Source organism: Sciurus carolinensis, chromosome 2, assembly GCF_902686445.1.
Source record: "Sciurus carolinensis chromosome 2, mSciCar1.2, whole genome shotgun sequence".
NCBI classification, from domain to species: Eukaryota; Metazoa; Chordata; class Mammalia; order Rodentia; family Sciuridae; genus Sciurus; species Sciurus carolinensis.
Genome location: NC_062214.1, coordinates 164,059,087 through 164,085,011, shown reverse-complemented (window position 1 = coordinate 164,085,011; position 25,925 = coordinate 164,059,087). Strand labels below are relative to the sequence as shown.

General features: G+C 49.8%; 1 protein-coding gene across 2 annotated transcripts in view; it reads left to right on the top strand.

The window, feature by feature from the left end:
- The window catches only part of Sptb (spectrin beta, erythrocytic), a 117,333-nt gene that overhangs the window by 71,023 nt on the left and 20,385 nt on the right, over positions 1 to 25,925 (top strand). For both annotated transcript variants that reach the window (XM_047538086.1, XM_047538088.1), the window contains exons 10-27: positions 1,294 to 1,411; positions 2,070 to 2,228; positions 3,238 to 3,540; positions 4,248 to 4,398; positions 5,075 to 5,945; positions 6,945 to 7,082; positions 12,396 to 13,152; positions 13,592 to 13,794; positions 13,897 to 13,987; positions 15,111 to 15,257; positions 17,109 to 17,372; positions 17,740 to 17,946; positions 18,434 to 18,523; positions 21,229 to 21,507; positions 21,899 to 22,029; positions 22,983 to 23,187; positions 23,461 to 23,835; positions 25,137 to 25,381. In XM_047538086.1, the coding sequence (XP_047394042.1) occupies positions 1,294 to 1,411; positions 2,070 to 2,228; positions 3,238 to 3,540; positions 4,248 to 4,398; positions 5,075 to 5,945; positions 6,945 to 7,082; positions 12,396 to 13,152; positions 13,592 to 13,794; positions 13,897 to 13,987; positions 15,111 to 15,257; positions 17,109 to 17,372; positions 17,740 to 17,946; positions 18,434 to 18,523; positions 21,229 to 21,507; positions 21,899 to 22,029; positions 22,983 to 23,187; positions 23,461 to 23,835; positions 25,137 to 25,381 (4,734 nt within the window). The remainder of the gene's footprint in view (positions 1 to 1,293; positions 1,412 to 2,069; positions 2,229 to 3,237; positions 3,541 to 4,247; positions 4,399 to 5,074; positions 5,946 to 6,944; positions 7,083 to 12,395; positions 13,153 to 13,591; positions 13,795 to 13,896; positions 13,988 to 15,110; positions 15,258 to 17,108; positions 17,373 to 17,739; positions 17,947 to 18,433; positions 18,524 to 21,228; positions 21,508 to 21,898; positions 22,030 to 22,982; positions 23,188 to 23,460; positions 23,836 to 25,136; positions 25,382 to 25,925) is intronic.

Here is a 25,925-nt window from a genome sequence, read left to right as displayed (position 1 = left end):
ATGCAGGCTTACCCTGTTACATATGTGGGCACACACAAAACTGCATGTGCATGCACACGTGCACAACCACACACATGCATAGGTGTGCACATACAATTATGCAGGCACACACACAGCCAACCATGCACACTCATGAACAAATCCCTAACCATGCACAAACACAGCATATCCACACATGCACATGAACACATGTACATACACACACATACATCTGTGTATAATGCTGTTATGCAGGCACATATATACTCACAACCATGCATACACACAAGTGCATGTATTCACAAACCAGCACACAAACATGTATGTGCATGTGTGGTCTCCCCTCCCATCTCCCACACTCTCCGTTCAAGACTCTCGAACAGGGAAAGGTGAGAACCAGAGTCTAGGATGTTCTATAAACAAGGATCTGACTTCTAACCTGACACTTTTAAAGTCTAAATTCAATACAGATAACATTCCCTGTGAATCTACCAGGCACTACACACAGGATGTTACCCATTGGCTGTGTAGACAGTGCTCCAGGGCCTCAGCCTTTTTAAGTGCCTGTGAGCACTGAGATCTGTTAGGCTGAGCTTGTGGTGGAGACCTTGCCGATAGCCAATCCCAACTGCCATGTCAAGGATGTAGAAGTAGGTAGACCCCTGGGTTTCATGAAGATGTGAAAATTTCCAGTTACCTGGAACTTAGAGCCCCTGTGGCAGACATCAATACTGCTACCAGTTCTTGTCTCCTGTACCCAAAATCCTCCCAGAGCCCAGCCTTTCCTGATCCCCTGGAAACATCTGGTCTATGGAACTTGTTGGGAAATCCAGCTTATTTGGATTTGGGGGGCAAGTATTTTCTTATGTGGCTAATACTGCTCCTAAGGTTTTTATTGACTCAAATTAAAAAAAAAAAAAAAACTGTCTAAAGAGCTAGTCAGAAACCTTCATCCTTTGCAGAACAGGGAAGGATTTCTTTATATCGATTGCTAAAACCTGACATTTACAGGAATTACCAGAGTATTTCAGTTAACTGTTCCCCATGGAAGCAAATGATAAGTGCTATGGTAGCCATTGTGTTTTCTCTCATATGCATTATGAAAACCCAAACCCACTAAGATCTCCCTTGGTAAGAATGATAGATGTTTTAACAGGTAAGCAGACCTCTTGCTTCCCTTTACCTTTCCTTTGTTTTAAAATGAAATGCGCTTTGCTATCCAAGATCCAAGAGGCTCTGGCTCCTGTCAACTTCAGCGAGCAATTTGGCCATGAGGATCACCACACCAATTTCCTATCTCTGTTTTCTTGACAGGTTTCAGGAGAAGGGGAACCTGGAAGTCCTACTTTTTACCATCCAGTCTCGGATGAGAGCTAACAATCAGAAAGTGTATACGCCCCACGATGGGAAACTAGTGTCTGACATCAACCGGGTACCGTGGTGTTTTCTATTATGCATTTTCAGTGGGTTGGTTGAACTCCTGATGTGGGCGTGGGGAATGGCCCCTGGAAGAGGTTAAACCAAGTCAATTTGTTTAGTGGTATTAGGTGCTTGCTGGCTATTTGGGGGAGTGATTCTGAGAGATCAAATTCTACCCACCATCTTTTGGTTCAGCACCATGTTTGAACACCCAGAACCATTCTTTGGAGCCAGCTGCATATCCTGTCACCTATAGAACCTTGCATTTATCTTGAATGTGGAATATTAATTATTTATAACAGAAGGAAAATGCCTTATGATGTTTCCAGGGATTAGAGACTTAATACCATCTGGAAGTTCTAATAGATTGGAGATAACCATTTAGTATTTACTGAGCTTCCAGAGAATTGGAAAACACAATATTAGGTCAAGAGTCTGAGGCAGATTTAGGGGAAGAGGGAAGAGGGAGGTCATGACCAGTGCTCTTTGACTCTTTGGTTGGCCCAGACATGAAGCCGTAGCACTGTTTCTGAACTTTAAACTGTCACCACCTCACCCAAGAGCATTGAGATTTACCTAGATTCCTTAAATCACTCTGTCTGGTGAAAGAGATGGGAGGCCAAACCCACCTGTTTCTCCTGCCCCAAGAATTCTCCTTCTGCCCGGCACAGGCTTGGGAAAGTCTGGAGGAAGCTGAGTACCAGAGGGAGCTGGCCCTGAGGAGTGAGCTCATTCGACAGGAGAAGCTGGAGCAGCTGGCCCGGCGCTTTGACAGAAAGGCTGCCATGAGAGAGACGTGGCTCAATGAAAACCAGCGCCTTGTGACCCAGGTAATGGGGACGCACTTAGGGATGGCAGGAAAGGAGAAGTGCTTCAGAGCCCCTAGCTCTCAACTGACCTGGAGCCTGAAAGTCCTCTCGACAGCAGCTGAATAAGCCTCTCCTCATCCTTGCTTCCCAGCTGCTTGTAATTGACTGGATCAAGAACTGTTTCTGAGGAAGAAGTCTCTGGAATTTATTAAGTCTATCATTTTTTTTTCTGTGCTGGGGATTCAACCAAGGGCTTCACACATGCTAGGCAAGCACTCTATCACTGAGCCGTATACTCCCAGCCTATGTTAAATTTCCTTTTTAGGAAAGAGCCTCAAAGTCCAGCAGTGACCCCTAAAGTTATGTGGGCTGTAGCAACAACAAAATTGGGGGTCAGAGTTGCCATTAAATGATGGTTCTCTGGGAAAGACGAAATCAGGGTACGTTTGTCTATATCACACACACCTTTTGGAATCTGGCCTCTAGGCTTGGGACATATTTTACCAGCTAAGAATGGACCCCAGGGCTGATTCTCCACCAGAGCATCTGTTCCCTCCCACTTAGAGCTTAGAATGAAATTAAATTCTGTCCAGAAAGGGGGTAGCGAGTATACTGAGAGCAATGGAGAGTGTACGTGCGCCCCAGATAGCACAAGGGTAAACCATCTGTTCGCAGCTTTGTGGTTTCTGAGAGCAAGCAGTCCCTCCTACCCAGAATCAAACAGGTCCTTTCTTGGCAGGGAGTGCCAGCAGGCCACCAGAGCTCTGCTAGTAATATGCCTGTAGCATCACCCACGTATGTGGCACAGAGAATAAAATAAGGGACTGCTTTAAAAGGTTCTTGCAAGACATTTCATTTTTGGAACTTGGCTCTGATAAGATCGACTGCCAAAAGACAGCAGACTGTCTCCTTGTCGAGAATGCGTTTTCCCACCCAGCCACTGCACTGAAGAGACCTGCTTTCTCTCTGCATTTGGGAATGAACTCAGGGGAATCTGATTGAACTGCCTGTATTTTTCCCTGGGGTATAGGATAACTTTGGGTACGACCTGGCAGCTGTGGAGGCTGCTAAGAAGAAGCACGAGGCCATCGAGACTGACACAGCTGCCTATGAAGAGCGGGTGAAGGCCCTGGAGGACCTGGCCCAGGAGCTGGAGAAGGAGAATTACCACGACCAGAAGCGCATCATGGCCCGTAAGGACAATATCCTGCGCCTGTGGAGCTACCTGCAGGAACTGCTGCGGTCCCGGCGCCAGAGGCTGGAGACCACCCTGGCCCTGCAGAAGCTCTTCCAGGACATGCTGCACAGCATCGACTGGATGGATGAGATCAAGGTGGGTCCCAGGGACCACCTACCCCTTCCCCCACCCTGGTGACCCCAAGTGGGTTCACCGTGGGCCTCAGTGGCCCTGCAGTGAGCATATGCTTCCTTAGATGCCACCTAACCAGTCACATCCCTGAATCAAAATGAAGAAACTGAGGCAGTAGAGTGTCAGCAGCATCTGCCTGTCTGCTGGTTGGCTCATTCTGCTCCATCCTGGCAGCTGTCACCACTTCAAGTGCACAGTATCCCCAGCGACCAAGAAATCTTGGGTTTGTGGTCACACAGGGGCCAGCCTGCCAGGTCAAGAAGAGACAATGTTAATCAGGAGCCTGGAGAATCAGGCTCTCAGTAATTACAATATGACACTGGTTAGAATCTACTCCCAGCATAGGGCCAACCAAAATCTGAATTCTCCTCTCTACTACAGTGGGTCTTGACTGAGAAAGCACATCAGGCTGACTGTGGAGTATATTCCCAGGCGCCAAGCCTTGAGACTGATGTAGTAGATGAGTGTGGGTCTTGGGCTTTCTGTAGGACCATCCATGCATGATGCAGATAGGCACCCTCAGTAGGAACTCCTGCTCTGTAATTTCTTCTGTCCTGAGCAGAAGCCATGTTCCTGCTACATCTGTCTCCACCAGCTCAGATACATGGACCCCTTTGGAGGGGTCCCATCTCTTCACTTCTCCTCGTCCACTCTACCATGTCTTCCGCCAGGCTCACCTTTTGTCTGCTGAGTTTGGGAAGCACTTGTTGGAGGTTGAGGACTTGCTACAGAAGCACAAGTTGATGGAGGCTGACATCGCCATACAAGGGGACAAAGTGAAGGCCATCACCGCAGCCACCCTGCAGTTTACTGAGGGGAAAGGTGAGCCCCAGGGTGTCTCCTCTGTTGAGCCCCATGCTCTGGCCTGGGCTCTGGCCTGGCAACCCACCTTGGATGAATCTTTAGAATTCTGCTTCTTTCATCAAGTAATGGTGCGTGAAGCTTGAGGATAGCAGAGCTCTCCACAGAGCAGGCAGCTGCCTTGGTAATCATACTCAGAAAGGCATTCATAGCACCAGTAAGGTATCACCCATCTTCCATTCTCTCTGCTAGTTCATTATGTCTGAGACCATTTAAGTTTTTAGTTTCTGTTCTTAAATAGACAATATCACTGCCTCTTTCAAATATCTTTCTTAACTTTTTAATAAATACTATCCTGCCATGGACCGGGAATGTAGCTCAATGGTAGAGTACTTGCCCAGCACACACAAGGCCCTGAGTTCAATCCTCAATACTATAACTAAATAAAGTTGTATCATGCATTGCTACTGAGAACTGATTTAACTTTTAATCTCCTTTATTCCTAAAGTTTAGTGGGAACCAATTGTAAAGAATTTGGCCTGACCTCTGAGTAACTGGGAACCCCGGCATCCAATCCCAAAACCCTTCCAAGATAGAAGCTTCGAGAGTGTATGGTTCCAACCTGGCAACTGATTGGAAGGTTGCCCATAAATGAAGCCCTTCTCTCTCTTCAGCCTCCCTCTTCCTATTCCTCCAGGGTACCAACCTTGCGACCCCCAGATCATCCAGGACCGTGTCAGTCACCTGGAGCAGTGTTTCGGGGAGCTGAGTGACATGGCAGCTGGGCGGAAGGCACAGCTAGAGCAGTCCAAGAGGCTCTGGAAGTTCTTCTGGGAGATGGATGAGGCCGAGAGCTGGATCAAGGAGAAAGAGCAGATCTACTCCTCCTTGGACTACGGCAAGGACCTGACCAGCGTGCTCATTTTGCAGCGCAAACACAAAGCCTTCGAGGATGAGCTGCGCGGGCTGGATGCCCATCTGGAGCAGATTTTCCAGGAGGCTGAAGGCATGATTGCACGCAAGCAGTTTGGGTACCCGCAGATTGAGGCCCGCGTCAAGGAGGTGTCAGGCCAATGGGACCAGCTGAAGGAGCTGGCTGCCTTTCGCAAAAAGAATCTCCAGGATGCAGAGAACTTCTTCCAGTTCCAGGGTGATGCGGATGACCTGAAGGCCTGGCTGCAAGATGCCCACCGGCTGCTCTTGGGTGAAGATGTGGGGCAGGATGAAGGTGCCACACGGGCCCTGGGGAAGAAGCACAAGGACTTCCTAGAGGAGCTGGAAGAGAGCCGTGGGGTGATGGAGCACCTGGAACAGCAGGCCCAGGGCTTCCCCCAAGAATTCCGGGATTCCCCGGATGTGACCAACAGGCTACAGGCCCTCCGGGAGCTCTACCAGCAGGTGGTGGCTCAGGCAGACTTGCGTGGGCAGAGGCTGCAGGACGCCTTGGACCTGTACACAGTGTTTGGGGAGACAGATGCCTGTGAGCTGTGGATGGGCGAGAAGGAAAAGTGGCTGACTGAGATGGAAATCCCAGACACCCTGGAGGACCTGGAGGTCGTGCAGCACAGGTCAGGCGGCTTAGCCTCTGCTCACCTCCCCAGCCAAGGCTCCCCTCTAGGTCAGCAGGGGGCTCTGAGAGGCCATGGGATGTCCTTGGTGCAAAGTCCAGGCAGCAGGAACCATGAGTTCTGTTCTGGCTTTGTGGCCTTGGTGCTTCACCCACAGAGGCGTGGGGTTCCTCAGAGGGATTTGCTAGTCCAGTTACTCAGTTACTTCTCAGCTATCGCGGCTTTGCTCAATGAACTGTATATGGAAAGTAGAGCTGATCAGAATAAAGGGACTGAGAAGCTAGGACTGACCAGCTCTAACTTTCTGTGGCAGTCCCTAAGCCACAGAACTCCAAGAGGCTGCAGAGACCAGTTTGTAAACTACCAGGCTGCAAGGCACCCTAACTTCTGGTGTTCTGATTCCAGCAGCCCTCTGGAAGGGGAGGCATGCTCAGTGTATGCATAGAGAAGCAGCATCTCAGCAGCCTAAGCTCAGAATCCAGGGATGGAGGAGGACAGAGGCTGCTCCCCAGAGCAGTGCTCAGGTGGCCCCGCACTGATGATGAAAGGTCCTGGGCTCTTACCCAAGAAGGCCGACCTTCATAATCACAAAGCCCTTTCCCCTTGGCAGCTCTCCCTTACCTACCCAGTAATAGAGCACCTAGCTGCAGAGGGTATCTTTGGGTCAGGGTATCAGGGTAGTGGAACCAGGTCCAAGAACAGCAACCTGGATGGTGGAATTGTGGCACTGAGTGATTGACTCCTCTCCCATACACACACCATAATCTCTTCAGAGTCCTCCCTCCCTTCACACCTCTCTGTGGAGCCAGAAGTAGTAGTAAGTAACCAGCCTTCTCCACCTGGTCCAGGAAATGCTAACCCATGGAATTGAACCCATGAACCAGAAAAGAAGGCTATGCTAGAATATCTGTTCCCTTTCCCCGCACACCTGGACAAATGCATTTAGGAGGTAGAATGAGAAAGCACCTTAATGCTCCTCATTTTCTCTGTCCCTATCAGGTTTGACCTCCTGGACCAGGAGATGAAGACTTTAAAGGGTCAGATCGATGGCGTGAACCTTGCCGCCAACAGCCTGGTGGAGAGTGGCCACCCGCGCAGCGGGGAAGTACAGCGGTACCAGGACCACCTGAACACCAGGTCAGGTGTGGGTAGGGCTTGGGCTGGGGGCACTTTCTCCCGCACCTGACACACCCCTGGTAGCTATGCTCTGCCATCTTTGTACCTTCAGCGTGCCTGTCTTTCTCAGCCAGTCTTATACCTAGACCTGGGGCTGTGCATGGAGGAGACGGGTGGGCAGCAGGGTGAGCATCCAGGAGAGGCACCTTCACAGAGCTCTGATGGCTGCTGCTGGATAGAAGAGGGTATAGACACTGGCCCTGGAGGGGACGTTCTGAGTGTGTTTAGATCAGCTATGTGGTTCTCACGCCATATTTCCCTGGACATCCTTGGGCAGGGTAAATTGCTTTCTGAGAGCTCTTAAGTACTGTCCATAAAAGAATGCTCCTGCCTGGGCCAAATGCAGATAATAAGGCTGGCTTGAATGAAGAGGAGAATTAGCAGGGAGCCTCAAGCAAGCTTCATGTTTGGAACAAAAAACAGGCCCCGCAGAGCCTTTAGAGAGGGGGGTGCTTTAGTGCAGGGTGTAATTGCCCATTAGTTCTTGGAGGATCTTTGAGGACAGAGCAAATGTCCACAGTCCCTGTTTTTACCCTGGGCTCTGCACACACTGCCATGTGCTCCTCACTTAGGCTTGAGCCTTGCTCTGCCTGCGGTAATCTGGAAGATGGGCTTAGGGAAGACGCCCCCCACCACCTTGTAAAGAAATGAACCCATGTAGTGGCGATTCCACTGAGGACCCAAGGGGAAGCAGCAGGGAGTGGAATTGACACTTTGAAGTCACTAGAATGGGGTTGATTGTCTCAGCATCCAAGGATGGAGACAGTAGTTAGGAGGTCCCTTTGTAAGTCTGATGTTTATACAGAACAGGGAGACACTTCTTCACTCTTCTTTAAGCTTGTTAGGTAAAGGGTTGTGTGTGAGAGAGGTGGGAAAAGAGATTGAAAGATTGAAGGACTGAGAGATTATTGTAGCTGCTACTTAACTGAGGAAATTTGAGCAGTCCAAATCAAAGAAATTTCCAGATAGGAAGAACTTGTCAGCTACACAATGAGCTAAAGACAGAGACTATTGATCTTTACAGACCCCTAACACATGCCTCATCCCAAGTGAAAAATATCAAGGTGATTCTGAAGCATGAAATGGTAAAATGGTTCTGCATTAAGGTGGAGAGTTGAAAAGGCCCGAAAAGTCATCTGGTCTACCAGGGATAGGAAGTCCTGCAACTCACCAAGCAACTCACCCCATTTTGGGGCAACTCCTTTTGGTTAGAGAACCTGACTTCACGTTGAGTGGAAATTGCCTCCTGGAATTCATACATGTGGCTTTTGTACACTCTGCTGCTTAGAGATGTCAAAGCTTTCCTGATTCATCTTCCATGTATAACTTTTCAAATATTTTTCAAAATAACAGTTCTACTCCTCCACTCCAGTCCTACTTCCCTGTATCTGTTCTTCTCTATCAATGTGCTTCTCCCCTGGTACATATCCTGTCCATCCTTTAGGCCCGTGCAAGTTCATCTCCTTCCCATTTTCCTAGATGAAAAATGATCTTTCCCTCCTTTGCCCTGGTTCCAAGCTTCACATCCTACGTTGTATTATAATTACAGTCACACATCACTTAACACAGGAATACACTCCAAGAAATGAGTCATTCAGCAATTTCATCATCATGTGAACATCGTAGAGTGTACTTATGTAAACTTAAATGGTATAGACTACAACACACCTGTACTCTAAGAGCGTGCCCACGTGTGTGTGTGTGTGCGTGTGTATCGTAGTCTATTGTTCCTAGAACCATGATGAACAAAACAGTTTGAGATTAAATCATGCCCAAGAAAAAATTACACAATCAACAGACGTGGTAAACATGAAATGTTTGAGGCTGCTGCTGGCTAACACAGCACACTGTTTCACAGGAAACTTTTACAAGCAGAAGGAACACATTCTAAAATAACATAAAGAAGTATGTATAGTAAATAAGTAACATAGAACCAGGGGAGTTGCTCAGTGGTACAGCACTTGTCTACATGGGTGAGGCCCTGGGTTCAATGCCCAGCACCACAAAAAAATACCACCGAGTAACATAGTCTTTTTTTATTATTATCAAGTATTATGTACTGTGCATAATTGTATATGCTCTAGTTTTATACAACTGGCAGTGCAGTAGGTCTCACACCAGCATCACCACAAGCTTGGGGGTGACATGTTGCACTGTGACTTTTTGACAGCTACAGTGACTCTAAGTGGGAGGAACCACAAAAGAAATGTCATTATATATGCATGACTGTACTTGGGAGCTGAAGGACTTTCCTACTTTTCCTATAAGCAAATAAAGGGCTGTATCTCTGTCTATGCCCACAATGCTTTGCATACCAAACACATTCTGGTCTGAGGCTCACTCTGTGAGGAATATTCTTCTCTCAGATAGCCACTTGACCTACTTTCCTCCATTCTCAGGCCTCGGCTCTGCTGGAGCAGAGACAACCCCATGAAAGAAGCACATCTCTCCTCATCAGTCCTCTCGGACTCTGTACCATAATCTGGCTTTATTTTTTTTCTTGGTATGTTATCACCCTTGTGGATTACAGATGCATTTATTCATCTCTGCCCTCTTGAGTGAAACAAAGATTTTGCTCTGTTCTTTGCCATATTCTGGGTGCCCCGGTCAGTGTACCACACACAGCAAGTGAAAGTTGTCTGACAGATGCTTAGTGAATGAGTGAACAGCGACAAAGCTGAACTATTTCTGCCTACTTGGCACATATGAGTCATTCAAATGCTCATCAAATGTGTGATCATCTTCACTCTGCATTCTAGTTAACTAAGATTTTTCTTAAAAGTCTTGGGCCCAGGACCAAACCTGAATTCCCAGTGTTGCCTGATGCCAGTAACTAGAGTGACTGCACCAACTCCCTCCTTGGAGATGGTGCGATGTAAGAGGGAGGTGTGGGTTGGGAGGAAGCCTAGACCCAAACCCCAGCTCTCTCCTCATGTGACTTCACTTGGTGGCCACATGGAGGCCACACAGGAAAGGCCTGGAAAATCCCTGTGGGACCTCTTGCCTAAGGGCACAGCCAGACCCTCTTGCAGAAGTGTCTCACTGTCCATTCCCCATGATTTCACACCAACTTGGAGAAAGCCTTCCGCTCCTTTTCCCTGACTTCCTAGCCTTGGAGCAGCCTCTGTGTGCCAGGCACAGAATGCCCCAGAGTGCAGGGACTCACCATCTAGGAGGAGAGCCGAGAAGTCCTCAGGCTCTTGCTCTTCTTGCTTAAGGTCTTCCCAGTCCCTTCCCATGGGAAAAACTTCTTTCTGCAGACCTGTCTTTCAGAGCAGACTAGCCACCATTGTCCACCTTGAGAATGACACAGTGACTTCCACCTGGCCCATCTGCCTGTACCCTCTACTTCCATCCCCTGGGTACTGGGATATGAAAGAGAGCCTCAGGGCCCTCTTCTTACATAGCTGACCCCAGTGGAGGCACGACTCATATGGCCTCTGTGAAGCCTGCCCCCATCTGCTCATCGCTGCTCAAGCTCCCTTCACCCTCTCTGCCTTGTGCGTGAGTCCTTTATACCACAGATATTTTGTGAGCTTGGCTTATTTTTTCTCAAAATCATATACTCCATAGGTCAAGATGTGGTTTTGTCAGTATTCTCCCAAAGTCTAATATAATGCCTCATTCCCTTGTGGGTAACTCAAGAGAGATGGGTTCAATCAGTGCATGAGCATTCTGCATCCTCTCATGTGCTTATAGATTGTAATGGCAGAATGAGTAAGCCTGGGCCAGGGAGGCACCTCTGGTAGTCTGGCCTGGCTGATAGGCAATTCTTTTTTTTTTTTGGTCCTGGGGCTGGGGAGCAGCGGGTACTGGGGATTGAACTCAGGGCCACTCGACCACTGAGCCACATCCCCAGCCCTATCTTGTATTTTTTATTTAGAGATGGGTCTCATCGAGTTGCTTAATGCCTCACTTTTGCTGAGGCTGACTTCAAACTCGTGATCCTCCTGCCTCAGCCTCCCAAGCCACTGGCATTACAGATATGCCCCATGGCGTCCAGTCACAGCCCTTTTTAATATTTTATTTAGAGACAGGGTCTCACTGAGTTGCTTAGGGCCTTGCCATTGCTGAGACTGGCTTCGAACTCACAGTCTTCCTGCCTCAGCCTCCCAAGCCACTGGGATTGCAGATGTGTGCCACCATGCCTGGCTTGATGGGCAACTCTTTAAAAGAGGCTTACGGGCTGTGGAGCAACCCTGGGTCCTGGGACATCTGCCAGACCTTAGTTGTATTTCCTGGTTTCATAGCAACACTGCACTTGGTGGTTAAGATTACGTTACCCATTTTAATTACTATCCCAGCCGAAGTCTTCCTCCCTCTCCTCTTTCTCTCCTCTTCCTCTTGCTCTTTTTCTCCAGGCCTCTTTTCTTTTAGGCCCAAGATGAAATTGTTCAGGCCCTAGGGCACTCTGAACATGCCTTGGGTGTCCGCAAAGTTCCTCTAGGCAGCTGGGCACTCTATGTCTTAAAGTATTCTTGAAGTTAATCAAGTAAGCTTTCTAATTATTTTCAACATTTCTAAAACTCTGGGGAAGTTGTATACAGATGCTTCTTGACTTATGATGGAGTTACATCCTGAAAAGTCCATTGTCAACTGAAAATATTTTAAGTAGAAAATGCATTTTTGGCCAGGCATAGTGGCTAGTCCCAGCTACTTGGGGACCTGAAGTGGGAGGATTCCTTGAGTTCAAGACCACCCTGGGCACCATAGCAAGACCCTGGCTCAAAGAAAGAAAAGCAAATGCATTTCCATACCTAACCTATCAAACACTCCAGCTTAGAACACAGCACATTGTAGAGTATCCTTTGTTAGCCTCATGGTCTCATGGTTGACCAGGAGCTGCAATCCACTGCCACTGCCCAGTATCTCCAGAGAATATTGTAATTTATATCAATAGCCCAGGAAAAAATTAAAATTCAAAATATGGTTTCTACTGAATGCCTATTGCTTCTGCACCACTGAAAAATTAAACTTTGTGTTTACCTGAAGTCCAGCGCCTTGACTCGCAAGTTCCCTTCCCTGTAGTTGGGATCACATCACTGCTTGCCCCTTGCTGGTCAGAGATCTGATTGTCGGTTAGACATATCTTGAGTAAAATTGGACAAATGAATTTTGCTTGTCCAGATTGTTAGGTAGGTAGTTTTTTTTCTTTTTTCAGCATACAAGGTCTATGGTGGAGACTCATTGGACATCTGGGAAGGGATACCCTATGGGAAGAGTTAAGGAACAAGGTATCTCTGTTTCCTCTGGGGCCTCATCCCCCTCTGGCAGGTGGCAGAAATTCCAGACCATGGTGTCAGAGCGGCGGGAAGCGGTGGACTCAGCCCTCCGGGTGCACAACTATTGTGTGGACTGTGAGGAGACCAGCAAGTGGATCATAGACAAGACGAGCGTCGTGGAGTCTACCAAGGACCTGGGGCGGGACCTGGCAGGTGTCATCGCCATCCAGAGAAAGCTGGCAGGGCTGGAGCGTGATGTGGCTGCAATCCAGGCCCGTGTGGGTGCCCTGGAGCGTGAGTCACAGAGGCTGATGGAGTCGCACCCCGAACTGAAGGAGGACATTGGGCGTCGGCAGGCGTACGTGGAGGAGCTGTGGAAGGGCCTGCAGGAAGCCTTGCAGAGCCAGGAGGCCTCGCTGGGTGAAGCCAGCCAGCTGCAGGCCTTCCTGCAGGATCTAGATGACTTCCAGGCCTGGCTGTCCATGGCCCAAAAGATGGTGGCTACTGAGGACATGCCTGAGTCATTCCCAGAGGCCGAGCAGCTCCTGCAGCAGCATAACTCCCTCAAGGATGAAATTGATGGACATGAAGAAAACTACAAGCAGGTGAAGGCCTCTGGAGAGAAGGTGATCCAAGGCCAGACAGACCCGGAGTACCTGCTTCTAGGTCAGCGACTGGAGGGTCTGGATATCGGCTGGGATGCCCTGTGCCGGATGTGGGAGAGCCGCGGCCGTTCCCTCAAACAGTGCCTCGGCTTTCAGGAGTTTCAGAAAGACGCCAAACAGGCTGAAGCCATCCTCAGCAACCAGGTAGAGAGGCATGCAGGGCTGGGGATGGGGCTCTCTTGGTGCAGCGTCACTGGTGGTGAGTCTCCAAATGAGCTACAGAACTCTGGGGCCAAATGTTGCTTTTCTTGGGCTCTTTGTAGCAACTAACTGGGGTGGGGTTGGGGGTCTCTTTCTTCTTCCTCATGTGCCTTTTCCAGCCCTGAGTGCCAAACTGTCTTGTTCTTGGGTCAGTCAGAGGTTAGAGAAGTGAATCTTGTCCTAGACGGCTACCTTTCCATGTGACTTTAGACACACTGTTCACAGGGTACCCTGGGGTGGGCATAGAGTCTTTTTGCCCAAGTCTTTTTGCCGCCATTTACACCCCAGCCTCTATGACTGCATGTGGTGTTACTGCTTGGCAGGAGCCCTCACCGCCTCCTCAGTTTGTCTTCATGCCTTGTCTGGGAACTTGCTTCCACAGGAATACACTCTGGCTCACTTGGAGCCCCCAGATTCCCTAGAAGCTGCAGAGGCTGGAATCCGCAAGTTCGAGGATTTCTTGGTGTCTATGGACAACAACCGGGAAAAGGTCTTGAGTCCTGTGGACTCTGGAAACAAGCTGATCATGGAGGGAAACCTGTACACAGACAAGATCATGGAGAAGGTGCGGCTGATTGAAGACAGGTATTTTTGGCTTAAGAGCTGCCCAAACTACCTAGGGGCTTGGGATGCTGGGCAAGGGCCCAGATTCAGCACTTTTGTGATGGGTTTTGGCTTCCCTTCTAGATACCAGAGGAACAATGAGAAGGCCCAGGAGGCCTCCGTTCTTTTGAAAGACAACCTACAGCTACAGAACTTCCTCCAGAATTGCCAGGAGGTGAGGCCAGCAGGCCAGGCTCTCTTTCCAGGAGATTCCTGTCTAGGAGCAAAGTGTCCTAGAGGTGGGAGGTCACAGGGATCCTTTTCCACCCAGGAGTGGTAGAATTTCATGAGTGGAAAACTCAGGGTCCTCAGCAGCTTAGGTCATCCTCTCAATCTGCAGTTCCCCGGGACTCCACCCCCAACACCCATCTGAAAAATCATCCTTTGATTTGCCAGGTCTAGAACAGGAATTCTCAAGGAGTAGTCTGAGAATTCTCTATATTGGAATCACCCAGGGCCTGGACAGGGCTGGTCAAGAGCGTGTGACCCTGTGCTTGGGTAATGCCCTGCTGTTTCCATCCGGAAATTTGTAATACTTTTGAACATCTTCATTTTGCCCTGGGCCTTGCAAGTTGTGGAGCTAGTCTTGGACCTCGTTAAAGCAGACATTTAGACCCCAGTTGAGCACTGATGGATCAGAACCTTAAAGAACAAGAGAGAGAAGTATCCATCTTAAACAAATCTCCCAGTTGGAGAACTGCTGGCTGAAAAGGTCCTTGCTTACCTGGGGCTCATTGTATAAGGAAAGTCTTTAATCTGCCCACCCAAGTCCTTCCATTGATAGGAACTCCCTTGTGAGTGGGGTTTCCCTGACTTCCTCCCTACGATCCCCCTTCTTCCCAGCCCAGACAATTTTGTTTTCATCTACCTGTGCCTTGGCACAAGGCAAGCTTGGTATGGTGCCAGGACATCTTGGAAGCATTGGATGCTCATCACAGTTCTTTCCTTTCTTGTTAATTATTGGATCCTCCCTGGCCTCTTCCTCACATATCTTTTTCTCTGTGTTTATTACTGATTTCTCAACCTACTGCCAAAGAAGGGATTTATCCATCCATCCAGTAAAAACTTACTGAGCTCCTACAATTTGCCAGGCCCTGTGCTAGGTTCTGAAAATATGGAGAGAATAAATTATCCCTGGTTGGGCACCACACACTGTCTAGTGAGGAAGACAAGTCTGGGGCCACATGGTCGCCTAGGAATCCAGAGTTAGAGATTAGTTCTCTTCTGTGCTCATGCTTCCTCCCCTTGGCCAAAAATGTGCAGTCAGGGGCCATCAGGTTTACTCTCTCTGCCCGCAGCTTACTCTCTGGATCAATGACAAGTTGCTGACTACTCCGGATGTCTCCTATGATGAAGCACGCAATCTTCACAACAAATGGCTGAAGCACCAGGCATTTATAGCAGAGCTGGATTCCCACCAAGGGTGGCTTGAGAACATTGATGCAGTAAGTAGAATGAGTAGGTGGTGGGCAGCTCACTGCCTTGATATTGTTTTGGTCAGCTTTTTTGTTGCTGGGACCAAAAGAACTGACAACAATTTTAGAGGAGGAAAAGTTTATTTGGGGCTCATGGCTTCAGAGGTCTCAGTCTGTGGATGGCCGACTCCATTGGTCTGGGCCCAAGATGAGGCAGGACATCATGGCAGAAGAGTGTGGTGGAGGAAGGGCCACCAAGAAGCAGAGAGGTATTTCCTCTCAACAAGGACAAAATGTATACCCTAAAGGTATGCATGCCCCAGGAACTTACCTCCTCCAGCCACACTCTACCTGCCATTAGGGGATTAACGCACTGATTAGGTTTAAACTCTCATAACCCAATCATTTCACCTCTAAACTTTCTTGCATTATCTTACACGTGACCTTTTGGGAGACACCTAATATCTCAACCATAACAGATATTCATATGAGAATGGGGCTTCACCCACAGCAGAGACACTGTCCTGAAGCTTGCTGGATAGTATAGAATTTGGCAGTGGAAAAAAAAAATTCTCTAAATAGTTATTCAATCTTCAGAGATCCTGATTCAGCAAGTCTTGTTAAGTCTGCTCATAACTGGTACCTCTTCTGTGGGTCACCTGACTTGGGATAGTCCAGAGCAATGAAGACCCACCCCAGTTGGAGCTTCAGCATCCGTGCCAGGACAATAGATGTTTCTATATGCCTTCTATTATCCTTACCAGGACTCCAGTACCATCCTGTCCAGGGTCAGGGGAATACATGAAATGACCAGTCCAAGGAAGCTAATCCTCATTGTTTGGAAAAATGCCAGGAAGCAGTCATTCATAGCCCTCACAGTGCTCTGGATAGAGGGTCCCTTCTAATGGGCTTGCACGGTAACAGGGGTTAGATCTGGGACTCATGTCCCTTTGCTCTGCTGCTGTAGCTGTCCAGGAAGAAGCAGGCCCCTAGGGTCCACACAAAGCCATGCTGTATAGCAGTTAATGATGCAGCCTCTGGAGCCAGATTATCTGGCTCCTTTGCCTCCCTGGACCTCAGATTCCTCTCTGAAATGAGGATAATAACAGCACTTAAGCAATGGAGTTATGAATCCTGAATACTTGAGGACAAATAATGCACTTAAGATAGTATTTGGCAATTGTAAGACTCTCGATAAGCCAGGTATGGTGGCACATGCCTGTAATCCCAGTGACTCAGGAGGCTGAGGCAGGAGGATCAAAAGTTCAAAGTCAGCCTCAGCAACTTAGTAAAACCCTATCTCAAAATAAAAAAATTAAAAGAGCTGGGAATGTAGCTCTGTAGTAAAATGCCACTGGGTTCAATTCCCAGAACAAAATAAATAAATAAATACAATAAAAATAAAAGATTCTCGAAAACATTGACTACTGTTAGCAGAATATGTCTCTAGGCACAAGTCCTATCACATGGTATGCACCTCAAAAAATGCTTTTTTATATAGGTGAAAACCAGATAAGGCAACCTTAATAATTAAAGGTATCACCAAAGATTAGCGTCAACCTCTGGAACTCAGGAATGCTTGTACCCAGATAGATCGTGAATCTTTTATGTTTTCAGTACCAGTTGACCCCTATCTGCAGCCCCCCATACAGTGGTCTCCCTGAATCATTTGCCCTCAACAGTGCTCTCCCTGCCCTGCTCTCCCCTGCCAATGGCTCCAAGGGTTCAGAGTCTGTTCCAGTGGAACCTTACCGAATCAAGTTCTGTGCTAATTCTTCACCTTACTGACCTCCCATCCCAAAACCCCTTGCAATGCCTGGAATGGGGCTGCTTGTAGGCCACCGAGATCTCAGAGGGTGAGCTATCCCCATTTCCCCTCAGGAAGGAAGGCAGCTGAAGGAGGAGAAGCCCCAGTTTGAGGCTGTGGTGTCCCAGAGGCTGGACACATTGCACCGGCTCTGGGATGAGCTGCAGGCCATCACCAAGGAGAAGACCCGACATCTCTCAGCAGCCAGGAGCTCTGACCTGCGCTTGCAGACCCACGCTGACCTCAACAAATGGATCAGTGCCATGGAGGACCAGCTGCGGTCGGATGATCCGGGCAAGGACCTGACCAGCGTCAACAGGATGTTGGCTAAGTTGAAGGCACGTGAGCAGGCTATAGACTCAAATCGTTAGACTGGAGAGGATCTTGGGGAGAAAACCTGAAAGCATAAAGCAAGTACCTTTGTTCTTCATGGTGGACTTGCTCTTATCATGCAAACATGTCTTAGGATTCCTAACCTGTCCCCTACCCCTTTGGCAGTGACAGGGTTCCAATCAAAGGATGCATGAGAAGTACAGGGCAGGCCCTCAGAGGAGGGAAGGATGAATGAGGACTTCCAGGGGGGGCTTTGGAGGAGTCTGAGCTCAAACTGGGGCTTACATGATGGGCGAGGGATGGATAGATGAAGAGCAAGAAGGGGCTGCCCAGGTGCTGAGGCCATTGCTGTGCTGTCCCCTTGTGTCTCAGAGAGTGGAGGACCAGGTGAATGTGCGGAAGGAGGAGCTGCAGGAGCTGTTTGGCCAGGCACCCTTATTGGGAGAAGAAGCGGGAGACACTGACCTGAGCATCGAGAAGAGATTCCTGGACCTCCTGGAACCCCTGGGGCGGAGGAGGAAGCAGCTGGAATTATCCAGAGCCAAGCTGCAGATCAGCCGCGACTTAGAGGATGAGACGGTGCGTGGGCTGCGGCTTCTCCACCCCCAAGGGCTGAGCCGCCAGCTGCTACCAGGGGTAGCTGGCCGCTGCCCACAGCAATTCTTGGCAGCAGATACTGGTCATCTCACCCACTTATTTCAGAGGGTTACTGTGATGATTACATTAACTAGGAAAGCAAAGCCAGCGCATTTTGAATGGTAACTCAGTGGTCCCTGGCTGCCTTTGATGGTAATGACATGGGATTTGGGTTCAGACAGGCTTGGGCTCAAGATCCAGCCTCAAGTGCTTTCTCATAGTCTGACCAGGAGCAAGTTATTTGGAACCTTAGTTTGAAATATTGGAACATTCCCATCTAGAAAATGGAAGGAAGAAAAAAAACAAAAACAAAACCTCTAATGGGTGTTGGGAGGAACCAGGGAGACATGGCTGGCAATGCACTGTCCAGCTCTTGGGAGGAGGCAGCTGTGATTGTCATCAGCTGTCCCTCTGCCTTTTGTCTCTGCAGCTCTGGGTGGAAGAGAGGCTGCCATTGGCCCAGTCAGCCGACTATGGCACTAACCTGCAAACGGTGCAGCTGTTCATGAAGAAGAACCAGGTAAGCCTGCCTCACCTGGTCAGTGCACCTGCCTCTCCTGACCCTGCCTGGCTCTGATCCCGGAAGGTCAGCCATAGAAGATTATTGCTTCCATTGGGGACTTTGGGATCCTTCAACTGTACTTGATGTCTCACTGCAGAAAGAGCAGGGAGAATTCTGGAAGGATCACAGAGGAAAGAGAAATTGTGGTCCTTGGGGACTTGGGGTCATTCAGACTCCATCAGGCTCAGGTGGGTGCAGGACCCCCTGAGGCCCTGGCCTGGATTTAATGCGTTTTCAGTTCTGAATTCACTGGCCTTCCCAAGAGAAGCTCATAACTCCTGGGTTTTCTCCTCTGACATTGCCTTGTCCTCTTCTTGGGCTGAGCTTGGAAAATGTGCTGTCATCAAGGTACATAGACCCCACTTCTCTGGACACAGAAGGATGCTTTGTGGGAGCTCAAACCCCATTAGAAAGCTGCTGAACTTGAACTTGGAGTCCTAGAAGCAAACATCCAACTGATGTTCAGTTCTCTGAGGCCAGACTAGACTCTGATCACAATCCTGGACACAGCACACGCCAAACACTTCCTCTGTGTCAGGGCAGTAGAGGGAGCCTGAATTTTCAAGGAAGCCAGCTGGAACCTTGCCAGAAATGCAAAGCATCAGGTTCCACCCCTGAGTCTGATTGGATCCGGGTGGAGCCAGAGCAACTGAGTTGAACAATCCCCCCAGGCCAACGGGCACCGAAGTTAGAGCCACTGCCACAGAGGGTGTTCAGGGAGGAAGTTATACATGGGTTTGTGCTTTAGTAGCCTAGCCCCTAATAGTCTTTACTAGGGCAACCATGCACATTAAAGTCACTTGGGGACTTTTAAACATACAAAGGTCAGGTCTCAATTAATTAGTTTCTCTGTGAGTGGGGCCCTGGCTGTACCCGTTTTCCTGGAATATTCAATGTACCATCAGGGTTAAGAACCATCGCCACACCTGGTCTGGCTCCTGCCTACCTAAATCACATCTCTTATTCCATTCAGCCTCCTTCACTAGCTCTCCTCTTCCAACCTTGCAGCATCACACAGTCCAGGCTCCTTTCTACCCCAGGGCCTTTGGATGGGTTCTTCCTTTTTCCTGGGAACACTCACCCCAGACCTTTGGTTGCTTCCCTCTCACTGTTCATGTCTCACTCCAATGTCATCTCCTCAGAGAGGCCTTTCCTGATTCTCCTCGCTAGAGGAGCCACTGCCACATCCCACTGTGTATTTTTCCCATAGCACCAAAGGAAGATGGCATTTACATGCTCACATCTATTTCTTCTATGCGACTATGAGCTTTAAGAGGGTAGGGGTCGTCTTCATCTCTCCATTTAGTCCTTAGTACCTAGAACAAGGTCTGGTGTGTAGATAATACCTTAAAAAATTGTTGAATGAATGGGAAGAAGATATCATAGTTTTGTATCCCAGAAAGACAAGAGGGTAATTGCTTAAAAAGCAAGAGAAATATCTTTTTAGGGCACCATGCAGAGATCATAAGATCTCAGAGAAAGTAATGAAGCAAAATGGAGCTGACAACTTGAATATAATTGCAGAGACTACAGAAAATTGTCAAAATCAATGTTTTGAATATTAATACAAAAATGTATTTCCCCAGGTGAGGTGCCTTGTGGATCTTACTAGTCTAACATTTTTCTTTTTCTTTGTTTCTGCCTTTTTTCTTTGTTTCTTTCTTTCTTTCTTTTTTTTTTAAACTGGGGATTGAATCCAAGGGTGCTTTACCACTGAGCTATATTCCCCAGACCTTCTTTTTCAAATTTTTGAGACAGAGTCTCACTAAGTTACTGAGGCTGGTCTTGAACTCGTAATTCTTCTAACTCAGTCTCCCAGACCACTGGGATTACAGGCATGCACCACTGAGCTCGGTTTCATAAATATTTAAAATGCTGGCAGTCACCTCTGTGGACTGCTCCCCACTCTGCCTTCTAGATGTTTTTTAAAGGCCATGAGAAAATGCTCTTTAAAAGAGAGAGAAGAAACAAGGTGTAAGGAGGCCAAGAACCCACGTGAGAAGCAGCTAGTTTGGCTTCAAGGACCCCGAAAGGATTCTTTCTATATACGTGTCAGGGCCTCCTGAAGGTAAAGGTGACCCAGTCACCGGAGGCAGAGGAAAAGGCCATTTGGGTAACCAAAGGGGCAAACAGGACATAATACACAGTTCGCAAAGGACTAAAAAGTAAAAAATGGAGAAAAACAAAACCAAACCCAAAACTCTACACAGGGGCCACTACCAGCTGTTCTTTCATCTGGAGCAAAAGCTGCTGAAAGAAGACATCAAGGAGTCGTTCTAAAATTGTTTTCCTTCCCTCCGGTGTGTACACCTGAGAGATCAAGCTCTGTTGATGCGGAGAGGGAGCGGGGAGCAGCCAGGAGCCTGGCTTTGACATCAGGCAGGGCTGTGTTCCGCTCCTGCTCTGCCACTCGCTGCCAGCAAGTTCCTTCAGTGCCATGTGTCCGTTCCCAAGTGCTTTTCTCAGACCTATGAGGGTTGAAGGAGGAGGCCCGGGAGTGTTCACTGCCCTGCTGGCCGGTGGGCATGGGCAGTTTTTCTTGGCATCACCTGCTCTACTCCAGCAGGAGGGGGAGAGGGGCCATGAGTGCCCTGGCCCTGCAGAAATGGGCTCCCGTGCCTGGTGGGAGGACCCCGCCCCTGAACCCTTCCTCATGGTCACAGACACTGCAGAACGAGATCCTGGGCCATGCGCCGCGGGTGGAGGACGTGCTGCAGCGGGGACGGCAGCTGGTGGAGACTGCAGAGATCGACCTCCAGGACATCGAGGAACGCCTGGGGCACCTGCAGGCCTCGTGGGCAACCCTGCGAGAGGCAGCGGCTGGGCGGCTGCAGCGCCTGCGGGACGCCCACGAGGCACAGCAGTACTACCTGGACGCGGGCGAGGCCGAGGCCTGGATCAGCGAGCAGGAGCTCTATGTCTTCTCTGATGAGCTCCCCAAGGTCTGCTGGGGCAGGGGCTGCCAGCCAGGGTGCCAAGGTGGACGGGAGAGCTGGAGCGGGCACTAGTGGGGTGGAATCCAAGCATGTGAGGGGTGCGAGTGGGTGAGGGTGTCCAGGGGACCCACAGAATCTCCCTGCTGCCCCTTAACTGCTGTGGAGAAGGGAGGGGAAGGGAAGGGGTCTCTCAAAGCTGGGTTGTTAGAAAGTTTTCATGGGGGCAGCAGGTCGGTAGTGGGCCAACCCAGAAGGACAGACAGAGAGCAGATGATGGAGAAAGGCAGGGTGTGGGTGTTGCTGGGAGTCCAAGGGGCAGGAGGGGAAGGGCTCTCCTCACCCAGCACCTCCAGGAAGCTGGGCTGAAACTCTGGCGCTGACCTCTGCTGCCTCGTAGGATGAAGAGGGCGCCATCGTGATGCTCAAGAGGCACTTGAGGCAGCAGCACACCGTGGAGGAGTACGGGAGGAACATGAAGCAGCTGGCTGGCCGGGCCCAGAGCCTGCTGGCCGCAGGACATCCTGAGGGGTGCGTGTGCCTCCTGAAGTGACTCGGCAGGTCATTGGGCATCAGGCCAGTGACCCCACCAACCAATATCCCTCCAGGTTTAAGAAAGGAAAATGGGAACAATTTCCCCCAGATACAGAAGTTTCTGGACTATTGATGGGCCCAGTCCCTTTTGGGGGTTGTTGATTGGCCCAGTCCCTTAGTCTTGTGTGAGGGACGCCAACATGGGACACCTGAGGCCTGGTTTGCAAAAAGATCAGAAAATGGAATAGCAAAATTATGCTTTGGTGACCTTAGAGCTCCAATCTTTTGAAGATTTAGAATATGCTAAGAGACACTGAAGACTCATTTTGCTTTTCTTTTTATGGTTCAGAAAGTACTTCAGGACCTCATAAAATCCTCAGCAGACTCCTATGTCAAAGTGAATGTAGAAAAGTTATACCCATCTGAACCATTGACTTGCCTGGGTTCTGAATAAATGAGAACCCATTGACCAGACTCCTCAGGCTGCCCTTGTCATGGCCCTGTCCTCGGCTGCCACTGCTGGTCCTTGGCAGCCACACAGCTCCCAGAGATCCCCAAGGACTGGGCCCCTGGTTCTGTCTCTCCCTGAAGAGCTCGGCAGGGGCACCACTGCTGGAACCCGCTCAGCCCGGCCCCATCGACCTCCTGAGAAGGATAATGGAGTCTGCCCTGTGCGCATGAACCTGTGAGCTTCCCAGAGAGAGGGCCACAGCAGCAGGTGCCACACCAGGGCAGAAGTCCATGACTCAGTCCAGCCCTCCCATGAGGCACTGTGGCCAAACAGGTTATTCCTTCTCTCACCAGCTCTTCCCCAGGAAAAGCCACTATCACTTCTCCTAAGCTTCACTCCCCTACGTAGGGATCTAGGGAGGAGAAGGTCGGCTCCTCTGAGCAGGCTGCTCCGGGTTCTTGATCACCATCTTTAAGGGATTTCTTGGATCAAATTCCAGGGAACAGATAATCAGACTTCAGGGGCAAGTGGATAAGCAGTATGCCGGGCTGAAGGACATGGCAGAAGAACGCAGGCGGAAGCTGGAGAACATGTACCATCTGTTCCAGCTGAAGAGGGAGGCTGATGACTTGGAGCAGTGGATTACAGAAAAGGAGATGGTGGCCTCATCCCAAGAAATGGGGCAAGACTTTGACCACGTGACCGTGAGTACCACAGCTCCCGCCTTCTTTGCAGTAGACACAGTCAGCCATGGTTCCAGACCCTCACGATGCCCCTACCGTTGCAGGGCATTGCACAGGGATGCAGTCACACCAGGGTGAGGTGTGGTCAGAGGGCCCACGCTGCCCTGGGGAAAGACTGAGGGTCAGCACCAGATGGTCACAGTGGCCACCTAGCAACATCTGCAGCTGGGAGCAAGATGATACCCACCTGGCCCTGAGCCCCACTAACCCCATTTCTGTCTGCCCCATGTTCAGATGCTTCGAGACAAATTCCGGGACTTTGCCCGGGAGACTGGGGCCATTGGGCAGGAGCGGGTGGACAACGTGAATGCCACCATTGAGCGACTCATTGATGCGGGCCACAGTGAGGCGGCCACCATCGCCGAGTGGAAGGATGGGCTGAATGACATGTGGGCGGACCTGCTGGAGCTCATTGACACGCGCATGCAGCTGCTGGCAGCCTCCTATGACCTGCACCGCTACTTCTACACTGGGGTGGAGATCCTGGGCCTCATCGACGAGAAGCACCGCGAGCTGCCCGAGGATGTGGGGTTGGACGCCAGCACTGCCGAGTCCTTCCACCGGGTGCACACTGCCTTCGAGCGCGAGCTCCACCTGCTGGGCATGCAGGTGCCCACAAGTGCCACCACCCTTCTGGCTCCTGGAGGGGAACCTTCTAGAATGGGCACCTGGAGATTTCCCTTCCTTAGAGAACTAACAGCTCAGGGCAGGGAGTAGTGGCTTTCAGATACTCTTTAACTTCAGAAGTACTTTAAACTGAATTCTCACCAAAAAAAAAAAAAAAAAAAAAAAATCCATAAAATACCTTATGCAATATTATTAGCTAATGCATAGTGCTTTTCTAGCACTGGATCCTCAGAGCCATGCTCTGAGATACTAACCCTGTCTGCATTTTGTAGGTGAGGAAAGCAAGGCGCAGAGAGCCAGAAAGTTGCCTGGGAACTTGCAGATACATAGTGAGGCCAAGGCTCAGACTCTGGTGCTCTGGTTATAAATCCCACATGTGTGTGCCCACCAGGCAGTCCGGTCTTTCCAGTGGGAACTGGGGTGCTCCTAAGATCTGCCTTCTCGACACCCCCTTAATCACTGGGGATATGCAGAGGCACCTCTGCAGATCCCTAGGTTTCCCCAGAACTTGGTGTGATAGAACAGGACAAAGGTGAGAGACCCTAGCTGCCAAAGGTTCCTCAGGCCTCCACTGGCTATGCGGTCCCAGGGCAGCCCAGTGGAGTTCAGGGATGACACCAAGGTAGGTTGGGCTGGGCCCCTGATTCACCTGGAAGTAGACCTTTTAGGGATTTATCCTCCAGCTGAAGGTGGGACCTGATGTGCAGCTATTGTCTTTGGAGGTGCCGGAGTCCCTGAGACAGGGGACTCTGAGGTCCCACTGAGGTCTCAGGAAGAAGGTTTCATTATCCCTGGGGATCTGGTGTAGCCCCTTCCTTAAAGACATGGCATGTAGGGTGGTTTAAGAACAGGGGCCCAGGAGCACAGCTCTAACCCCACTGACCCTAGTTAGTATGAGGGATCTGGGGCTATTTACTTGACCTCCCTGTGCCTTAGTTTCCTTATCTCAAAAGCGGGGATAATGAAAGTTCCTCTTTCATGGGATTATTGCAAGGATGCAAAGTTAATATGAACTTTGTAGAACAGTGCCTGGTTCATAGTTACTCTCATTATAGTTCCTTTAAGGAGATCAAAGGGTAGTGAGTTCCCGTCACTTCTAAATCCTCACCAAAATCCTTGGGTAGATAGAGGTGTCCAAGTAGGGATCCTTCTACAGCATCCGCTGGGCAGAGGCTGGAACCTTCCCATGGTGTGCTAGGGAGGAGATAGGACAGATGCCCTTCCAGTGCCAGGTCCCACATGCCTCTGTCCAGGGAACAATGTCTGGTTTTGCCTGACCACAGGTACAGCAGTTCCAGGATGTGGCTACCCGCCTGCAGACAGCGTACGCCGGGGAGAAGGCAGATGCCATCCAGAGCAAGGAACAGGAGGTGTCTGCTGCTTGGCAGGCATTACTCGATGCCTGTGCTGGGCGCCGGACTCAACTTGTGGACACAGCAGACAAATTCCGCTTCTTCAGCATGGTCCGTGATCTGCTTTCCTGGATGGAGGGTATCAACCGGCAGATTGAGACCCAGGAGAGGCCCAGGTAAGGGGGACATCCTCAAGGCAGCTCCACTCCGTGCCAGGTGAGGCCCACATGCCCACGGCTCCTCCTCTCCTGAAGGGCACCTGAGATGAATTTCTGAGTGGCTCAGGTTCTACTGGGAGGATCAACCATTTCAGAGCAAGGGGAGAGAGTAATTCAAACTGTCCAACGGGGGACAGTGACCACTTCAACTCACACATCCAAAGCTGGACAGGTCCAAGACTGCTCATTCCCCCAGAACCATCCTCCTAAAACTCAGGATGAAGCTGATTGTCCATGAGGGGGGGGCCAGGCACCTGAGCAGTGAGCACCCAGCAGGGCTCAGAGCTGTCCACTCAGTTAGTGTCCGTTCAGCAATTATCCCTCTGCCTGCAAGGTGCCTGCTTACTGAGATATAATCTATGCACTGCACTTCATCCATTTAAAGTGTTCCATTCAGTGGTATTTATTTATTCCTAGATTTTTTTTGTTAGTGTTTTTTTGTTTGTTTGTTTGTTTGTTTGTTTTTTTGCGGGGGTAGGTATCAGGGATTGAACCCAGGGGT